This window comes from Juglans regia, chromosome 4 (genome assembly GCF_001411555.2).
Source record: "Juglans regia cultivar Chandler chromosome 4, Walnut 2.0, whole genome shotgun sequence".
Taxonomy (NCBI): domain Eukaryota; kingdom Viridiplantae; phylum Streptophyta; class Magnoliopsida; order Fagales; family Juglandaceae; genus Juglans; species Juglans regia.
This window is the reverse complement of record NC_049904.1, coordinates 26,770,303-26,787,952: the sequence shown is the minus strand read 5'-3', so window position 1 is coordinate 26,787,952 and position 17,650 is coordinate 26,770,303. Positions and strand designations below refer to the sequence as shown.

Here is a 17,650-nt window from a genome sequence, read left to right as displayed (position 1 = left end):
ATATTGGAGTTTGTAATGTATCCCTTAGATAATTTAGGGTGGAAAGTATATATTACCAGCAATTTGAAGATGAAAAGTGTATTTAACTAAAGTTATTTAGCAACCGAGGTTATACTATTTCTGCCACGAAGGTAATTGCATTTTCTGTGGGGACCGAATGGTATAAAAATCACATCACTATGGTCCATACCTTAAGATGAATGCCAAGTGAATTTAAATAAGAACAGAGAGACACCAATGAGGAACAGAGTGAGTAAAACATATACAACTCTTTCGGCTTTGCTCTTGGACCCCTTGGAAGTATCCATCTTGTCCATCATATTCATGACATATGCCATCAATTTCTTCAAAAGAAAAAAGAAAAAAAAATATTAACATTGAGAAAAAGAAAAGAAAAGAGAAACAAGGAAAAGGAAAGGACCAATGAGTCTCATACCAGTCTAAAAGGTTCAATATGAAGCAGCGGCTCCATGAACATCTCTACGTTTCTGGAAAGTAGAAAAATAAATCATTCGCATAAAATGCCAAAAACAAAGGGCAATTGTTTATGTAATGTTCACGTACGTGTGCTCTTTCTGATTTTTGAAACTTAATTGCTCATTAGTTAATTTTTTTTAGATAAGTAGTGATTTTACGTAGTATCTAAACAGAAGTCTTTAGTTCGAATCCTGACTCTATACTCTATCCTGTCTAATTCAATATTTCATTTGTTGGACCCACTTATTGAGAGAGAGTCTACCCCACACGTGAGGAGAAATGTTAAGAATATAATAAAAATAATTAAATCTACATATTCTCATCAGTTTAAACTTTTAGGATAAATAATAATTTCATCCTCCCTATCTTCTAAACAATAAAAATTAAAAAAAAATATAAATAAATAAAACTGAGGCAGAATATCTGTTCAACCTTATGTACACCTTCCCCTGGTACACTTGCAATATATGGAAGCTGAAACCCTTTCCTAGAGGCACATGTACTTTGTTCCATTCTGTACATAAACACCACCACAGAAGAAATTTGATAGAATCTGTCAAAGAACTCTCTGAAGATAGACAATATCATGGCTATATAGAAGAAGATGGATAGCATACCTAATCTCCATGAGACACCAACACTCAGTCCATCATGGAATGTTGGTTTCACAACAAGTTCAACATGATTTCCCAAGCTTTTAATCAGATTGGAGAAAAAATACAGCACTTGCTGCAAGAAAGAAATGCCATAATAATGCATTTTTTTTTTTTTTTATCATGCTCATAAAAACAAACAAACAAAAAGACTGATCAAGTAGTTCTTAATTACCATTTTCCCTTGAAATTGTTGGAAAAATGAGAAAAAATTGCAGATGCATCTGCATTCATCTCCAATAACATCAGATAATTCAAGGATGTTTTTGTTCTTGATTGCATCATAAAGCTTGAGGACTGTCTCCAGAGCTCTATGGTCTTCCTCTCCTGATCCTGAGTTTTTACTTTTAGCATCAAATGGCACTAGTACTGCTGCTAAACGCCTGTTCCTGGAAGAGAAGCTGCTATAAACCAAAGGTTGGTACGAAGTTGGAGACTGAAAATTACGAAGAACATAACCATTCTCTTGTGATTTTCCAGTATTGCTTGTTGCTAGAGAGCTATATGGAAGGGAAGAAGAGATTAGCCTACTGCTGTATTGTGGGGTGGGGAAAGAGACCAAAGCCATTTCTACGTTAAGAAAAAATGGAAATGATTCGGAAAGCCATTCAAAATCTCACAGAAATACCTAAAGAAAGAAAAGTCAGGAACATATGTAACAAAAAAAAGAATCAAGACGCTGGACTATGCATCAGCAGCAAGCTAGGTATCTTTCTTGAAACATTAATTGCATGTGACCCTACTTGGAGAGAGAAAATTTTGATGTGTGATAGGACAGATTTATTTTATAATTAAATAAATTTATAGCGTAAAGTATTATATCAAATAATATTAATTAATTATTATTAAATTTCATCTTAAAAATTAAAAAAAATATTTTATTTTTATTTAAAAAATTTTATTTTTAAATCGGTGTGTAAAATATATATAATAAAATACTTATATGATATGATTTAATTTGAGAAATAAATTTTAAAAATAATTCTATGTTTATAGTGTTTCCATCGTAAGACTATATAATTACTTAAGTTCTAGGAGATAATCTCATTAATTTAAAACTTCTACGGCGACAAGTTCCGACTTAGCAGATTCATTCTCCCATATATGCTTTTGTTATAAAGTTAAGGAAACTTGCACAACGGAATTACTTCGCCGTAACTGAAAAAATAAGAGCACTGTATGAAGACTGTGACACCCGTAATCAGTCGTCACGATGTCATAAAGGTTCATCGAAGCATAACAAAGAGAAGGGACGAGGGAGAGTGATCAGAATCACAGAATCAGAAAACACGGCCTTCATCTCTATAGTCTGCGAGGTCCATCAATGGCGGAAGATCTGGTGCTAGACACTGCGATCAGAGACTGGGTGCTGATCCCACTTTCGGTGGTGATGGTCCTCATCGGCGTACTCCGTCACTTCGTTGCCAAGCTCATGCGCTCTAACCAAGTCCCCGATGCCAAAATCGTCAAAGAAGGGTATGTCTAAAACCCCAATCTGTACACACGTATATGTATGTCTAGCTCTCTTATTACACGAAAATTTGAGTTTTTGTGGTGGTGGTCAACTTTTTCAGGCAAGTGGTCGTTAGGGCTCGGAATTTACGTGCCAGCGCTAACTTTATTCCTCCCAAGTCGTTTCGTGCTCGCAGACTCTATTTTAGCAATGAGGTATATTGTTTAAACATACATATGTTTGTCTGAATTGTAATATTATTGTATTTCGGCAATTAAGCTTACGATTATTTGAAAATTAGATTAGAGAATGATTTGAAGTCTATATGATTTCAGTAATGGATTGTTTGAGCAATCTCCTCTTAAATTTTATTCCTTGAGTGCTACAAAAATTATAAAGTGGTCTTTATTAACTTTTAGAGCTTCGAGAATCTAGTACTAACCTCTAAGTAAGACTTGAAAAGATTCTAATGCTGACGGAAGTCCAATTTAAGTGCAAGTTTTTGGTTCTTAACTAACGAATATTATTGTAATGTTCCAATAGAAGGCCTAAACCACATGACTTATACTTCAAAAGGACCAGTCAATAATACCACTAGAGCCCCATTGGAACCTTATAGAGAGCAATAACTTCTCATTCCCAAGCAATGTGAGATCCCATACACCAACTACCCTTATCTTTATTATACGGGTATCACAATCTATCCACCTTAAATTCCTGACTTTCGTAATGAGCTAGTCTATCGTAGGTGGCATGGCTCAAATCCCATATTTCTGGTTGGGATAGACTCTGATATCATTCATAACGCCTAAATGGAAGGCCCAAATCATATGACCTATATTCCAAAAGGACTAGTTAATAATATAATTGGAGCCCCATTAGAACCTTATAAAGAGCAATAACTTCTCCTTCTCATGAAATGTGGGATTTCATACACCACCTACCTTTATCCTTATTATATGGGGTATCACAATTATCCTCATAGTCAAAGATAGATGGATTATGCTAGTTTTAGAGTCGAATTCTAATATAAATTTCTATGGGGTTAAATTGAATTCTTGTTGTGGCTTCTTCATAAACTACCTATTCATAAAAGTATAGATTACTATGTACTAATTGAATCGATTACATATTGGTTACAGTAACCTACTAGAAAAATGTTTTGCTAAAAATTTGTTTAAAAACCAAACTTCTTTTTAATCCCTAGGGGTTGGCTCAAGTGGTAAAGGCATTGGACCTGGGGGTATACTCCCCTTAGGTCTAAGGTTCAAATCCCCTTGGGTTTAAACAATCTATAGGGACTATCGGATTGAGGGATTTTTCCATTAAATTACTCAAGATGCACTTGTGGAAAACTCATTGCCGAGAGTTTGTGCACTCCCAGGATTAGTCGGGACGCTGTTCCCGGACACCAAGTGCTAATCAATCAAAAAAACAAACTTCTTTTTATGTGTGTTACAGCTGTAATAATCAGGCTATTATGTGTATTTTTTTTTTTTTTATCTTGTCTCTAAAAGGAATAAATTTGCTTAGAATAGATTGTCGTCTACATTTGCTTCTAGTCTAGACTCTGATATTTTAGTTATATGTATGGTTTGATGTGGCAGGAAAATGGGCTATTGTATGTTCCTAAGGGCCAGGCTCAAAATGCCCAGGCACAAATGTTCTCTGATCCAAATATGGCTATGGATATGATGAAGAAAAACCTTTCAATGATTATTCCCCAGGTATAGCAAGTTGCATGGTTTGTCTTCTATTTTGGCAAGACATTGTGAAGGCATCTTTTTGTTACAGTAACTTGGTGGTTGCTTGAATTTCATACTGTTAGTTGGTGGTGTAATTTCTTGACTTAGATAATCAATCACATTAATGTTTTCTTGTTGGCCAGACTCTTACTTTTGCATGGGTCAACTTTTTCTTCTCAGGATTTGTCGCAGGTTTGTCACTATACCACTATGTTAATTCCCTATGCATGGGTTGTGGTTTCAATCTTGAAAAAATATGGAATAATCGCTTCAGTTCTCTTCTGTTGCATGTCATCACTTCATTTTTTTTTATTTACCTAAAAAAATGTTAGCTTTTTAAATTATTTCCTTCAATATTTCATTTTGTCAATAGTGATTTCAACGTTCTTTACCATTTTGAATCTTCAGTGTCTCTCAGAATTTAGGCAGTTCTTGTCAGTCTTAAACTCACTGTTTGATTGATCCTTTTCTCTTTGTTAATGTCCATATATTGATGTTACCATGCAATGGTTATCTAAATTCCTGTCTTTCCTGCAGCTAAAATACCATTTCCATTGACTCAGAGGTTTAGGTCAATGTTACAGAATGGAATTGACTTGAGTACCGTGGACGTTAGCTATGTCAGTAGCCGCTCATGGTACGAGTCAAACCTTGTGATTCTTTTAGTTAAATAAATTTTTTAAATTTCTTTCTACCTCGTGTAGTTGACTGGTTGCATCTAATAATTCAAAACAAATTCTTTCAGGTATTTCCTCAATTTGTTTGGACTAAGAGGTTTATTTAGTCTCATTCTGGGAGAAGAAAATGGTTAGTATTAAGCAGCTCAGGAAATAAAAATAAAAATAAAAAAGACCCTGAAGCCCTGGAGCTGTAATTCAGAGTTTCTCTGATGCTGAGATTTTTTATGCCCCCTTTGAATTTATCATATGGTGTTTTCTGATGCAGCCACAGATGACACACAGCGTATGATGCAAATGAGTGGGTTTGGCTTTGATCCAACAAAGGTACAGTTTTAAGGTTTTTGATATTGCCCTTATTAATGCATTTGCATTGGGTCTGATAAAATGAATTGCTGTGAAAAATTTAGATAGAATTCCCCGAAATTACACACATCCAGTTAGCCATTCCCAATCCAAATTACCAATGAGCTACAGTGCCTCTCCAAGTTGGTGATACGCTGTAGCAAAGCTAAATAATATTGCCCAATTCTCTCTCTGGTCCATGAGCACGTATACACAAGTGGGATGGGTTTTTTGGCTTTGCCTGGCAGCCTGGGGTATCAGCATTCCTTAACACTGGGTTGAGCTCCAAAGAGGGATGGTGGTGTGTGTGGGTGGCGATGGGATGAAAACAAGTGGCGAACTTCAAGGTTTCATTGATGACTCCTTGATTTTTTGGTGTGGTGGTTGTTTAGGCTGATCCCATGTGGGGGTGTTGAGGTGGATTTTCTAGGTTGACTGAGATTTTGTTGGTGATTTTGGGGATGTTGAGACTTTCTGTGTGGAATTTCAACCAGACAGGATTGAGTTCTTCGACCAGAATGGGGTGGGATGGTTTGGGGGAGGGGGAGGTTTTGCGCTGTTTGTGCACAAGAGAAGAAAGTGAGAATAATTATTGGACAAAATGAATATAAAATTATTGGACAGATAATTTAAATAGAGTAGAGAAAAACTTCAGATTTACTCATATGTGGTATTTTTGAATAGTGGATGGATAAAATCGAAAAAGGGGGTTTTCTGGTTAAAATTCAGTTGGAGTGTGCATGAGCTTATGCCAATGCTCTTAGGCTTAAGAAGTTTTTACTCATCAAGTTGCCATATATCTTCCTACAACTTTAGCACTGCAGTACTTGTAATATTTACTAAAATTTTGAGCATAAAAATAATACTATCACCAGATTTAATAAAAGAATGTCTGTTTTTGGAAGTATTTCGTTGGAAATCAACCTCCAAATTCTACCGTTTTCATTTCTTTCCCTTTTTTTTAGACAAAGCAATACTAATAATAATAAAAATAATAAGCGAGCGAAAGATACTCTTTTTATTGTGTAGGATCATGGCTTGTTAAATTTTTGGCTACTCTGGTAGTTCTTGAATTGACACCCTACTTTGTTGGTTTTTGTTGGGAAATGCCAGCTATTTTGAGCACCTCAAGTGTACAGAACAACCCGCTCCTGTACACCCCTCCCACCTTTCTTTTTCTTCTCACTATTGCTCGTGTGCCCATATTACCTGACCTCCTCCACCTCCATGTCTCTCTATCTCTATGTGATATAAATATATCAGCATGCATTGTCAGCTTAGGTGGGATTGTGGTTGCACTTTTGTGTAAGAGCTACTGGTCTTGACCAGTGAACTAGGACAGCTGATTATGCATCTAGAAATATCTGCAATAGTTGCCGTAAATGCTTATTGTCAACATGTATTCATAGATTGTGAGTGACCAACCTAGAAATAATATGTAGGAATTGGTAAGGGTATTCATCCGGGTTCCAACCCGGGTATACCCAGATCGGGACCCGGGTTTCAAACCCGGGCTGGAACCCGGACCGGGTTGGTCCGGGTCAGACCCGGGCCGGAACCCAGCTAGATTCGGGTTTTTTGAAACCCGGAAATCCGGGTTTTTTTTTTTTATTATTATTAATAATTGTACTTCAAATATTTTTTCTCCATTTAGAATTTCAAATCATATTCTCAATAGAAAACCAATATAAATCTCTTTTAGTCTTACTTCTTAATACAACATAAGCCTATAAACAATTAATTAACTTTTAACTAAATGCATGTAAAAATAAATAAATCAATATTCATCATGTAAAATGCATGCGACATACAAGATGCAATCAACTACATATTACATTGTTTGAACTAATTTGCTAAGAATATTACAAAACACATGCATTGCTTTAATCAAACTCTAATACACAACAAATTGTTTGCAAAAAATCAGAAATTTTTCCATCAATTAGCTCTTCTTCCAACAATCATAGGATAACTCTCTTGGCTGAATCAGAAACTAGTATTTGATGCTGTTGCACGCCATATGGGAAAGGAGCATTTGTTACAACCTGTACAAACTAGAAGCAATATAATAGGTGTACATAAACTTGACAAAAATAAAACTCTAAAAATCTGGACAGAACCACAATGATAATGGCATCTCAGTTTCATGCATGAATGGATTCTCAATCAAACCTCTCTCAAGTCCATTTTCCTTCAACCCCACCACTGTCTCCATCATTATTAATTAGAAGGCTTTAAGCATTTGGAGCTAACAGCTCTAAATGCTGAGCTCAATCCCAACTAGATGCTATAAGAGGGAAAAAAAACCTCCTTCCTTCCAATTGCAATCAGCTGGGTCAGGTTTTGTTGTTCTACTTGGGAAAAAAGAAGTATCCCACTGTTTTATAAATCTTTTGGTAGCAGCCCTTAATTTATTGCAGCCTGGTTCAAACAACCAGCCAAAATCCATGCCCTATGAGCCTATAGACCAGAATGGTAGCATTATTCAGTCAGTTAAAACATATGGCTCGGAGTGATGTGCTCTGTCGTATATACCTCACACTGCACATACCTTTTGACAGCTTGAAAGTTTTGGCCATGACAAAGACGTGTGTGTAAGAGAAATTAACATTTCACTTTAATGAGTACCAAACAAACAGGAAACAGCAAGCCCTACCATGTATATATTATAGCTAATCGAATAAATCTCAGCCTGCTTGCCAATTTTTGAGCTTTGGGAGGACATAACATTTGCCAATGGTGGCATTAATAAGTACCAAACAAACAGGAAACAGCAAGCCCTACCACTTAAAACTCTAAAAATCTGGACAGAACCACAATGACAATGGAATCTCAGTTTCATGCATGAATGGATTCTCAATCAAAATAGAAGCAATGATAATCATTTTCTAAACATCATAAATAGTTGTAGCCTCTAGATTATGCAAGAAGAAAGCACTTACTCACAGAATCTTCTTCCATCTGTTATTGAGTAATAAAAACCACCAAACACAATATAATAAATAATCAAACACTAATAATCAAGTATAACAAAATAAATAATCAAACACACAAATTATGCAAACATATAAAGAAACACACATATAAAGAAACAGAACCGACAAAAAAGAAAAAGGTAAATATGCTGCTGTGTTCCTGTTGATATGCAGTAATCTTATTAGGATGTATAAGTGTATTACATGATTATAAGTGCAGTAGTCTTGTGCTCTCTGAAGCTAATGGAAATAATTCTGGTTGTTTCCAGGATGATTTAATAGTGATTCACAACTTACTGTCATGGATTTTCTCAGCCATGAAACTTTAAAAGTATTTAGCTTTCTTTTTCCTGGATAAAGAGCAGACCATCATTATTTTTGATACTACAGTCACTCCGTTAACAAAGTACCAATAAAGGCCAGATATACACAGTAAAAGGAGGGGTTATAGGAGAAAAACAATTAAGTCTGGTATTGAGTCACAGACATACAGTAAATGAAAGGTTGCATGCATTCTTTCTTTTGGTTCTCTGATCTCTTGAGCATATTTAAAATTTTAAACTCTGGCATTTTATGGATCAATATTTTAAACTCTAGCATTTTATGGTTCATTACATGGCAAAAACATAACAGTCTCAACTTTGGTCATATCATTTTGGTCAATAACCTTTTAAGTGGGAATTAAGCATATCATTTTGGTCAATAACAGAACAGTCCCATAGTCCATGATATACATAATACCCATGTTTGTTAGATAACAGTTGTTTCGTTGCATAGTCCCTTTTTTTCCTTCCAAGTTGGGGGAAATAAACAAAGTGAAAATCAAATCAAATCAAGACCAGACAGTGTGTGAAAGGTATTGGTGCTAACAAGCAAAGCTAAACCCAGAAATCTTCAACAAAATCAAGCTATTTCAGCCAACAAAATCAACATAATTAACGAAAACAGAAGCAATTGACGGAAGAATTCAAGAAAGTCTTACATACAGTTTTGGACGACATTACAGACCCTAAACCTCTCGGTATTGTTGTGCTACTGTGCCTAAGTGAGACGAGAGAGAGAGAGAGAGAGAGAGAGATGAGAGAGAGAGAGGTTGAGAGTCGACTTGAGAGTTGTGGCGCAAGGGAGAATGGGAGATGAAGATGAAGTCCAGAGAAAAACCCTAATGATTCATGCCCGTCGTTTTGATGCCCGTAATTTTTTTTTTTTAAATCCGAGTTCCGGGTTTCAAATCTGGGTACTGGGTATAAAACCCAGTACCCAGCCCGGGTCCACCCGGGCTAAGTCATGTGGGTACCAGCTTGGGTTTGATCCGGGCCGGAACCTGGAACTGGAACCTGGTTTTCCGGGTTCCGGGCCGGGCCGGGCCGGGAAAAAACCCGGCCCAGATGAACAGTCCTAGGAATCGGTAGGATTCTAATATGAATTAATTTGAAACTTTTTGTCTGGGATTCAGCTGATATTGCTCCATATACGTATATCTGGTACTGTACTCTCAGTGGAACAAATTCTGCCAGATGAGACATTTGATATAGGGTGGCTCTACAAACACTGCTGGGAGCTCCCACTGGGGACACCCACTAGTGTATTTTGTATGTGTTTTTTTTTTTGTTTTTTTTCACAGGTATTTTTTAATACTTTTAAATATTTTTTTAAAAAATAAAAAATTTACAACATCATTAGAAAAGACTTACTTAATCACTAGGTAAAAAATAAAAAATAAAAAATAAAATTCCAGTGGGTGCTCCTGCTGGAAGAGTAGCATTTTCTTTTGATATATGTGAACTTTCAAAAAATTGATTGCCTCGGTGACTTTCTTTTTCAGAGTTTGGGGGCTGAGAAAGACAGTCTCGACATAGTTCAGCATGACTGGGCCCTACCCAAATTTGAGCAACGTGCTGAAGCGGTTTTGAGAAAGGCTCTCTGATGAGGAATGGCGTCTGCTGATTCACGAGGTTGTACACAGCACAGTTTTTTTCCCCCCATGTTGTTACCAACATCTTGAGTACCATGGGGACCATGGCTCCACAGCTCTTTCCCCCATGTTTTCAGTTCTAATCTTTAGGTGTACTCCTTAAAAGGATATTGGTGGCGCCTCCCAAAACTCTCACAACAGCATGATAAATCATCCCCAAGGGTTTATCTTTATTCTAACACTTCATTTCTATTTAACATTCCAAAGCTTCATTTGGAAAACAATTCTATGGATTCATTTTATTTGCATCTGAATATGAAAAACATTGTCTTTACGGTCTCCAATCCGCATTCGGATTTACGCACCTGACCGTAGTGTTTTCATGTGGTGCTTTTCAATTTCCTGCATGAGTTCCTCCATGAGCAATAGGGTTGTTTATTGTATTCCAAATAGCTCAAGCCTTGCTAAATAAGTCGGCCATAAATAACTTGTCTGTAAACAGAGAGTGGGTGCAGATGAGATGATCAAACTCTCTAGTCTGGTGTTCAACAAAACGATTTTGTCACAAAAAACGTAAAATTGAAGGAGGTGGGCAATGATTACAACGATTTAGTAAATCTCGCAGCAATTTCGACTCAAACGAGCTTCCAAAGTGGTGGATATTTTGAGCTCTTTTGATTGATAATTGAAATATTCAGTGGAAGGTCCACTCCATGAGCAACGCCTTTTACAATGGCAGGAACTTGCTAGTTCAATTGACAAGACAAATTAAGCAACATATCAATAAAATTTATAAACTATTAAACGGTAAGGGTATTGTGATATCCTATATGATAAAGATAATAGTAGGTGGTGAATAAAATCTCATATTACTTGAAAATGAAAAGTTCTTACTTTTTATAAAATTTCAATATGGTTCCAATTGTATAATTGACTAATCTTTTTAAAGTACAGATCATGTAATTTAGACTTTTTATTGAGACATTATAGGTACGGCACGAGTAAGAGAGGAGAAAAAAAAGATAAAAAAATGATAACTTTTTTCTACCTCATCTTTTGTACGAAATTTGATTCAATATATTTAAGTGTAACTTCATAATATTTGGATTGATAATATATTTTGAGATTGCGACAACGTCACGGTTTACTTTATTTGTTTGTAATTATTTATTTATTATAAAATTTATGGAGGTAGACTTTAATACCAAATAAATCAACCACGAAACCTTAATGCTTAGGATTCGTTTGGATTCGTAAGTGATCTCAACTCATCTCAACTCATTTCAGCTCATCTCAACTTATCTCACTACTATTCAGCAACTTTAATTCATAAATCTCACTACTATTCACAACTCATCTCATTACTATTCACAATCCATCTCAGCTCATCTCAGCTCATCTAAAATCATCTTCGAATCCAAACGTCTTCTTAGTCTTCTTGATGTTGTAAAAAGAAAGAGGGAAATCTACGAGTCATTGAGTGGAGAAAAGTAATGTTTGCCAAACCAGTCGCAATTAAGAAGAAATACATGTTGGCATAATAAAAGCTAAGATGCAGCCATTGGAGTGGGACCAATTACAGTACACTGTGGTGAATCAAAGCAAGCATGGCAGAAAATTATTAATACCTTGGTTGGCCAGCATGATCCTACGTGTATACACGTGGGGAGACATCAACATTTGAAACGTTAAAACAAAAAATCATGGGACGGAGAATTATAGCAGTAATTAGTATTGACTATGCATGGGACAGTGGGTCCTACATAGGCATCAAAATATTTGTAGGCCCACTTCGATGACCTCATCCGAATTAAAATTTCCCATTTTTCGATGACTATATACACGTGGCGTTCTACCACTCGATGACCGTTGCTGAGGTCCATAATCTAGGTGGGACCCCACTCCACCGTCCAACTTTCCACCAACTTTACAGTTTAAGAATACAATGAGCCCACCTTGTGAGGCTTTCGGTAAAAATAATTTTTTACAAGTTTTTTTTTATTAATATTAAAGTATTATTGTTGAGGATTTTTTTTATATTAATTTGGAAAAATACATAATTTAATTTTTTTTCATAATTATAATCAGCTCTGAAATTAATGGTTTAGTGATATATATATATATATATTTTAATAATTTTTCGTTTTATATGTCTGAATCATAAGGAAAAAATAGTCATCATTAAATTATATAAAATTGATGAGTGTGTCCATCTCACATGACTTACTGTGAACTATCTATCAGTTTATAATTTTTTTATATTATAAAGTACATTTTATAAATTATATTAAGTCACTTCAATGTATAAAATAATTTTTTTTTATAAAGATCTTTATATAAATCTAAAAGAAAATTCAAAGATTTATTATAAAGTTATTTTTTTATTCAAAGAAAATATTTTTGAAAATTCATATAAAAAAAGACCTGAAATATCAAAATAAAAAATTATTTTCATAAACCGATATAGATAATGAATACTCTACATTATTGATGAGACAACATTTAATTTATAAAAAAATTACAAATTTAAATTTTATAAATAAAATTGTATCACATCACTAATAAACACCAGAAAATCTTATATCACATTTTTCTATCTAATAATTTTATCATTTTATCTTTAAGATTTGAATATATGTATTTAAATTAAAAGATAAAAATAATAAATCGATTAAAGTAAGGATTACATTGTATCATTATTTCGAAAATAATATTAAATGAATCATAGGACTGACTGTGATCCAGCACGGCAAATCCGACGGATGTAGATAGGTCCGGAGTCACGAGGAATACGAACTGGAAAGCATCCACAGGTGGGCCCTCCTCCCAACGGCGTTCCGACTTTTATAAAAGGGGCGGTTCCCAACGCTAGGAGCAATGGGGCAGGGTCAGGATCAAGGACGGAGAAGCAGGCCACGTCATCATATATTATATTTTGGGCGGGGCCGACTGGACAGTAATGATCGCAGTGGGTGGTAAAGGGTCCCACCTCGGGCACCGCCCTAGGGCAGCTTGTTGGCTTTTTTTCGGTTCATCTCCATTACATAGCATTCATGATGGAATGTGTTTGGTTTCTAAGAAAAAATAGTGGTGATTTGCTATTTCGACAGTGAAAGAAAACCTTAAAAACGGTGAACAATCAATTGAAACACCCCCCAAAAATAAAGGCAAACTCCTAAAGTAAAAGGTGCTCCTGTTTTGTTTTTTTCCAAAAATCAATGTTTAATGGTCTGCTTGAATAAGGATTAGTTTGGACAGTGAATAATATTTTTTTTTATTTTTTATCTATTATTTATTATTATTTAATATTCTATCATTATTTTTTTATTACTATTCATAAAATTTTGAGATTACCTCAGTATTCAAATGCAACCTAAGTCTTAAATCGATCTTTTGGGTATTTTAGATTTTGATTGGTACATTTTTATTCATTCAATATAGAGCTTGAATTATGTCCACACACATATTTTTATTTTTTTTCATTTTATTCTTTCTAAACTAATTAATTTCTTCTATTTTTCATCTATACATCACACATTTAATAAGAGAAAAAAAAATAAAAAAATTATGTGTGATGTGTGGTGTGAGAATCATAGGTAGAATTTTTCATATATATAATGTTGAGAAATTCTACTCATCATTCATACATCACACACCACACATATTTTTTTTTATTTTATTTTATTTTTTTCCTTAACAAGTATATGATATATAGATAATAAGTAGAAGAACTTAATTAATTTAACATAAATAAAATAAAAATAAATATAGTGTATAAAATAATGAGTAACAAAACTCTTATAATATTTCATATTTGGACTTACCATGCTGGTTTTATGCCTTGCCTGAGTCAGGTACTCAAATTGCAAATAAAATTTGTAGCATATTCGGTATTTAAATAACAAATATATATATATATATATATATATATATATATATATATATAAACACTATCATCACAGGTACAGTACTTACTTTATGATGAGGGCTATTGATGTTGTTTTGGCCTCTAAAGCAGATTGTAATATTGCACTGCCTAGTGCCTACCCTATTGTTCACATTTATATATTACATTTTGAAGTGATTATTATTTAAGTTATTGACATGTAAGATTATTTCAAATTTATGATATCAGTAGAAATATTAAGCTTCAAAATGGAAAGTATTATTGCTAAAGAAATAAATCATAACACATGAAATATGATACTGATATCACATGATATGATATTGATATCACATACATATATATATATATGGTCTCCACCATTTGGCATTCACAATTAATGGAACTTTTTTAAAGGTATAAATAATACATATGACGTTGTTTGTTTTTACAGATAAGATGAGATGAAATGAAATGAAAGCTGAATAAAATATTATTAATAAAATATATTCTAAAATATTATTAGAATATATTTTTTTAATATTATTTTTATTTTAGAATTTGAAAAAGTTGATTTATTTATTTTATTTTGTGTGAAAATTTGATAAAATTGTAATGATTAGATAAAATAAAATTAGTTAAAAAGAGTTATAAACACAAACGAGACGTTGTCTTAACTTTTATATTTTTTTTTATTTTGGGAAAATATATACATTGAATTCTTTAGAAAAAAAAAAAGAAAGAAAGAAGAAAGGAAAACATTCACAGCTAGACTTACTAATTATAATGTGCTTTAGTTTGTGTCAGTACTGAAGTGAGGTGTCTCGTTGCAAAGATTCTTCTGGCGCTGATCACACTCCCTCCCTTTCCATCTCTTTTGTTATTTTTACACAGCACTCACGCCTCTATATATAGCTCTCTCACTCGGATCAGCTCCTCACCTCAGCTATCAACTACTGATCATATTTCTCGCTTCCTCCTTCCGTTCTCTGTTCCAACTTCTTTTATACTTCTCTTTGTATATCAAATGGCCACTGTTGAGGTATATATTCAACTACTACTTTCACTTTCACTTTTGCTTATATATATACATATATATATCGTCTGCTTTTCGTAGAATCCATTTGCATACAGTTTCTGATAGATCATTCCATGATTCCATCTTTGACAGTGTTTGAAGTATTTGCAGTAGGGTTCTTGTTTTAGACCAATGGTAGATTTCCTGCATGTCTGATCAACCTGATCAGCATATATGATCAGAGAAAATATGTCAAATATTTTGGTATTTACCGCACACACTCTAGCTTCCTCGCAAATGACGGATCATCCATCTTCGGCTACCCTTTTCTTCTTTTGCCTGCCGAAGAAAAAAAGATTTTTTTATTTTTTTTGTGACAACAGATCGTAATGAACATGTGCTAGGTATAGCACTAACTCGATCTGATCAGAGTTATGGTAACGCTTTGTATCAAACTAAATCTAGCTCTTTTGACTGATCAGTTCCATCAACCTTGATAAAAGAGTATTGATCTGATGAATCCAAGGCTTTTCTTTTATTGTTTTTAACCTCATCAGTCATCAGATTGTTATACAACAGAGGAACGATATGGAGAACTTTTGTTGTAATGTCATGTCTTACATTTGTCTTGGCTACTTTGTCATTGCCTTTTTTTTCAATGTATTATTACTTATTAGTCCCAAAACTTCTGTTTACGTTCAGCTTTGCATAATTGAGTTTTACTGCTTGATATACAAAGCATGAAGTCGTTTTAAAGTTGTTCAAGAACTTTTGCATTGGTTCATCTCTGTCATTTAAGGTAAATCGGGTATTGCAGATAGCATCGGCTCCAACAACATTGCCAGAGTATGAAAAAACTGAGGTGACCACAACTAAGGAGACAACACCAGAAGAGCCAGTGGCAGCACCTGCTGCCCCAGAACCAGTTACTGAGGATACAAAAGAAGCAACACCTGAAGCCCCAGCAGCAGAGCAACCCGCCGCTGCTGAATCTGAAGCTCCAACTGAAGTTGAGACCAAGGAAGTGGTAGAGGAAGCCAAGGAGACTGAGGCAGAGAAGCCTGCAGCAGAGAAGACAGAGGAAGAGACTCGAGAAGTGGCAATAGAGCCTGTTTCTGAGGAGGTGAACAAGGTAGAGACCAAAGTAGAGGCTGCAGAAGCGGCTGAGGCCCCAGCAGCCCCGGCTGAGGCAGAGAAAACAGTGGAGGAAGAGAAGCCAGCTGAAGCGGCAGAGGAAACTAGCACTGAAGTTCCAGTTGAGAGGATTGAGTAATAGTTCAATAAAAGAAGTGAAACAAGAAGAGGGTCTTAGTTTGGATCTTCTTAGGTTGCATTTCTCAAAGTTGGTATGCTATTATTTAGTTCTATTTTATTTTATTTTTACTTTTATTACGGTTGAAATTGAGGTAAGGCTCTGGATGGGTGGTTTTTGATATGGTGTGATGAGATGTGATCTCTAGCCTTGAATAATAAAATTTACTGTTTTTGTATTAAACATAAGAGATTTTTGGTTTCCCACCTCTGCTACAATTTGTTGTGAAATGTTATGCAAAACACACACACCAACGATGACAAATAAAATAAAAACAACACAATCAAGAACACGACACACAATATACGTGGTTCAGTAAATTACCTACGTCCATAGAGCTCTAGAAATCTCACACAATATGCACTCACTAGACAATTGTTCTCTCTCAAAATATGTTTGAGGTCCTCTAACACAAGTCTAATATGATATATTTATAGTGAGTGGCGCTGGAAACCTAATATGGCAAAAACTGTGTACTTTGCTTGAATGAAGTGTCAAGCGCGACTTGAGTGAACAATCAAATGAACATTGGCTAGAGCGGAATGTTGAGCGAACACTAGAATTTGTGTCTCGCTGGAGCGGAGTGTCTCGCGAGACTCGAGCAAACTCTCCGATCTTCGCTCGAGCGGTTTGTTGCAGAGCGGTTTGTGCCTGAAAGCTGCCAAGGGGGCAGATCAAGATGTTATATAGGGCCATTTGTTGCAGACATTGTGAACGTAACCAAAACCTCCATGTACAGCAATGAGATGTGAAATGGCACATAGATCATGGCTCAAGGATTCCCGTAAAATCAGGAGCTTTCTGATAATTTAGACTTGCCACAAGCAAAGCTCTATAATTCTATTACATCTCTCCCTGTCTCTCTCTCTCTCTCTCTCACACACACACACACACACACACACACACACAAGTAGATAGATGATTTACAAGGAAAAGATGAGAGTTTAGTAAAACACAAGGCATGAAAGAGAACTTGGCTGATTACGTCGAGCATTGGAAATCCCACTTTCGTGATAATCCCTTTTATGGACACCCCAGAGCCCAACTTGGCCTGATAAAAGATTCAAAGGAAACTGACCTTCCATGATTCCATCTATATTATGTGCAGAAAAAGTTCAGGGTATCACATTATCAATTTCCTTTAAAGTCTTTCGTTCGTCTTCAAGGGGCATTTCCACTATGCGTGTAAAAATCCAT

At 35.0% G+C, this 17,650-nt stretch overlaps 3 protein-coding genes across 3 annotated transcripts; 2 read left to right on the top strand and 1 right to left on the bottom strand.

Annotated features, from left to right (window-relative positions):
* Positions 1–46: 46 nt before the first annotated feature.
* On the bottom strand, positions 47–1,744 carry LOC109007115. Its single transcript, XM_018986658.2, has 5 exons — positions 1,306–1,744; positions 1,095–1,206; positions 910–991; positions 437–488; positions 47–344 (listed from the first exon to the last, which is right to left on the bottom strand). The coding sequence occupies exons 1-5, from the start codon at positions 1,696–1,698 to the stop codon at positions 192–194; spliced, it is 792 nt and encodes a 263-aa protein (XP_018842203.2). The 5' UTR covers positions 1,699–1,744; the 3' UTR covers positions 47–191.
* A 590-nt stretch (positions 1,745–2,334) lies between these two features.
* Positions 2,335–10,600, top strand: LOC109007117 (ER membrane protein complex subunit 3-like). The gene is made up of 8 exons (XM_018986660.2): positions 2,335–2,606; positions 2,705–2,798; positions 4,191–4,310; positions 4,472–4,520; positions 4,866–4,965; positions 5,074–5,135; positions 5,274–5,332; positions 10,151–10,600. Exons 1-8 carry the CDS (start codon positions 2,455–2,457, stop codon positions 10,250–10,252), a joined length of 738 nt encoding a protein of 245 aa, XP_018842205.1. The 5' UTR covers positions 2,335–2,454; the 3' UTR covers positions 10,253–10,600.
* A 4,442-nt stretch (positions 10,601–15,042) lies between these two features.
* On the top strand, positions 15,043–16,661 carry LOC109007116 (major latex allergen Hev b 5-like). The gene is made up of 2 exons (XM_018986659.2): positions 15,043–15,165; positions 15,959–16,661. Exons 1-2 carry the CDS (start codon positions 15,151–15,153, stop codon positions 16,412–16,414), a joined length of 471 nt encoding a protein of 156 aa, XP_018842204.1. The 5' UTR covers positions 15,043–15,150; the 3' UTR covers positions 16,415–16,661.
* The last annotated feature ends 989 nt before the right edge of the window (positions 16,662–17,650 follow it).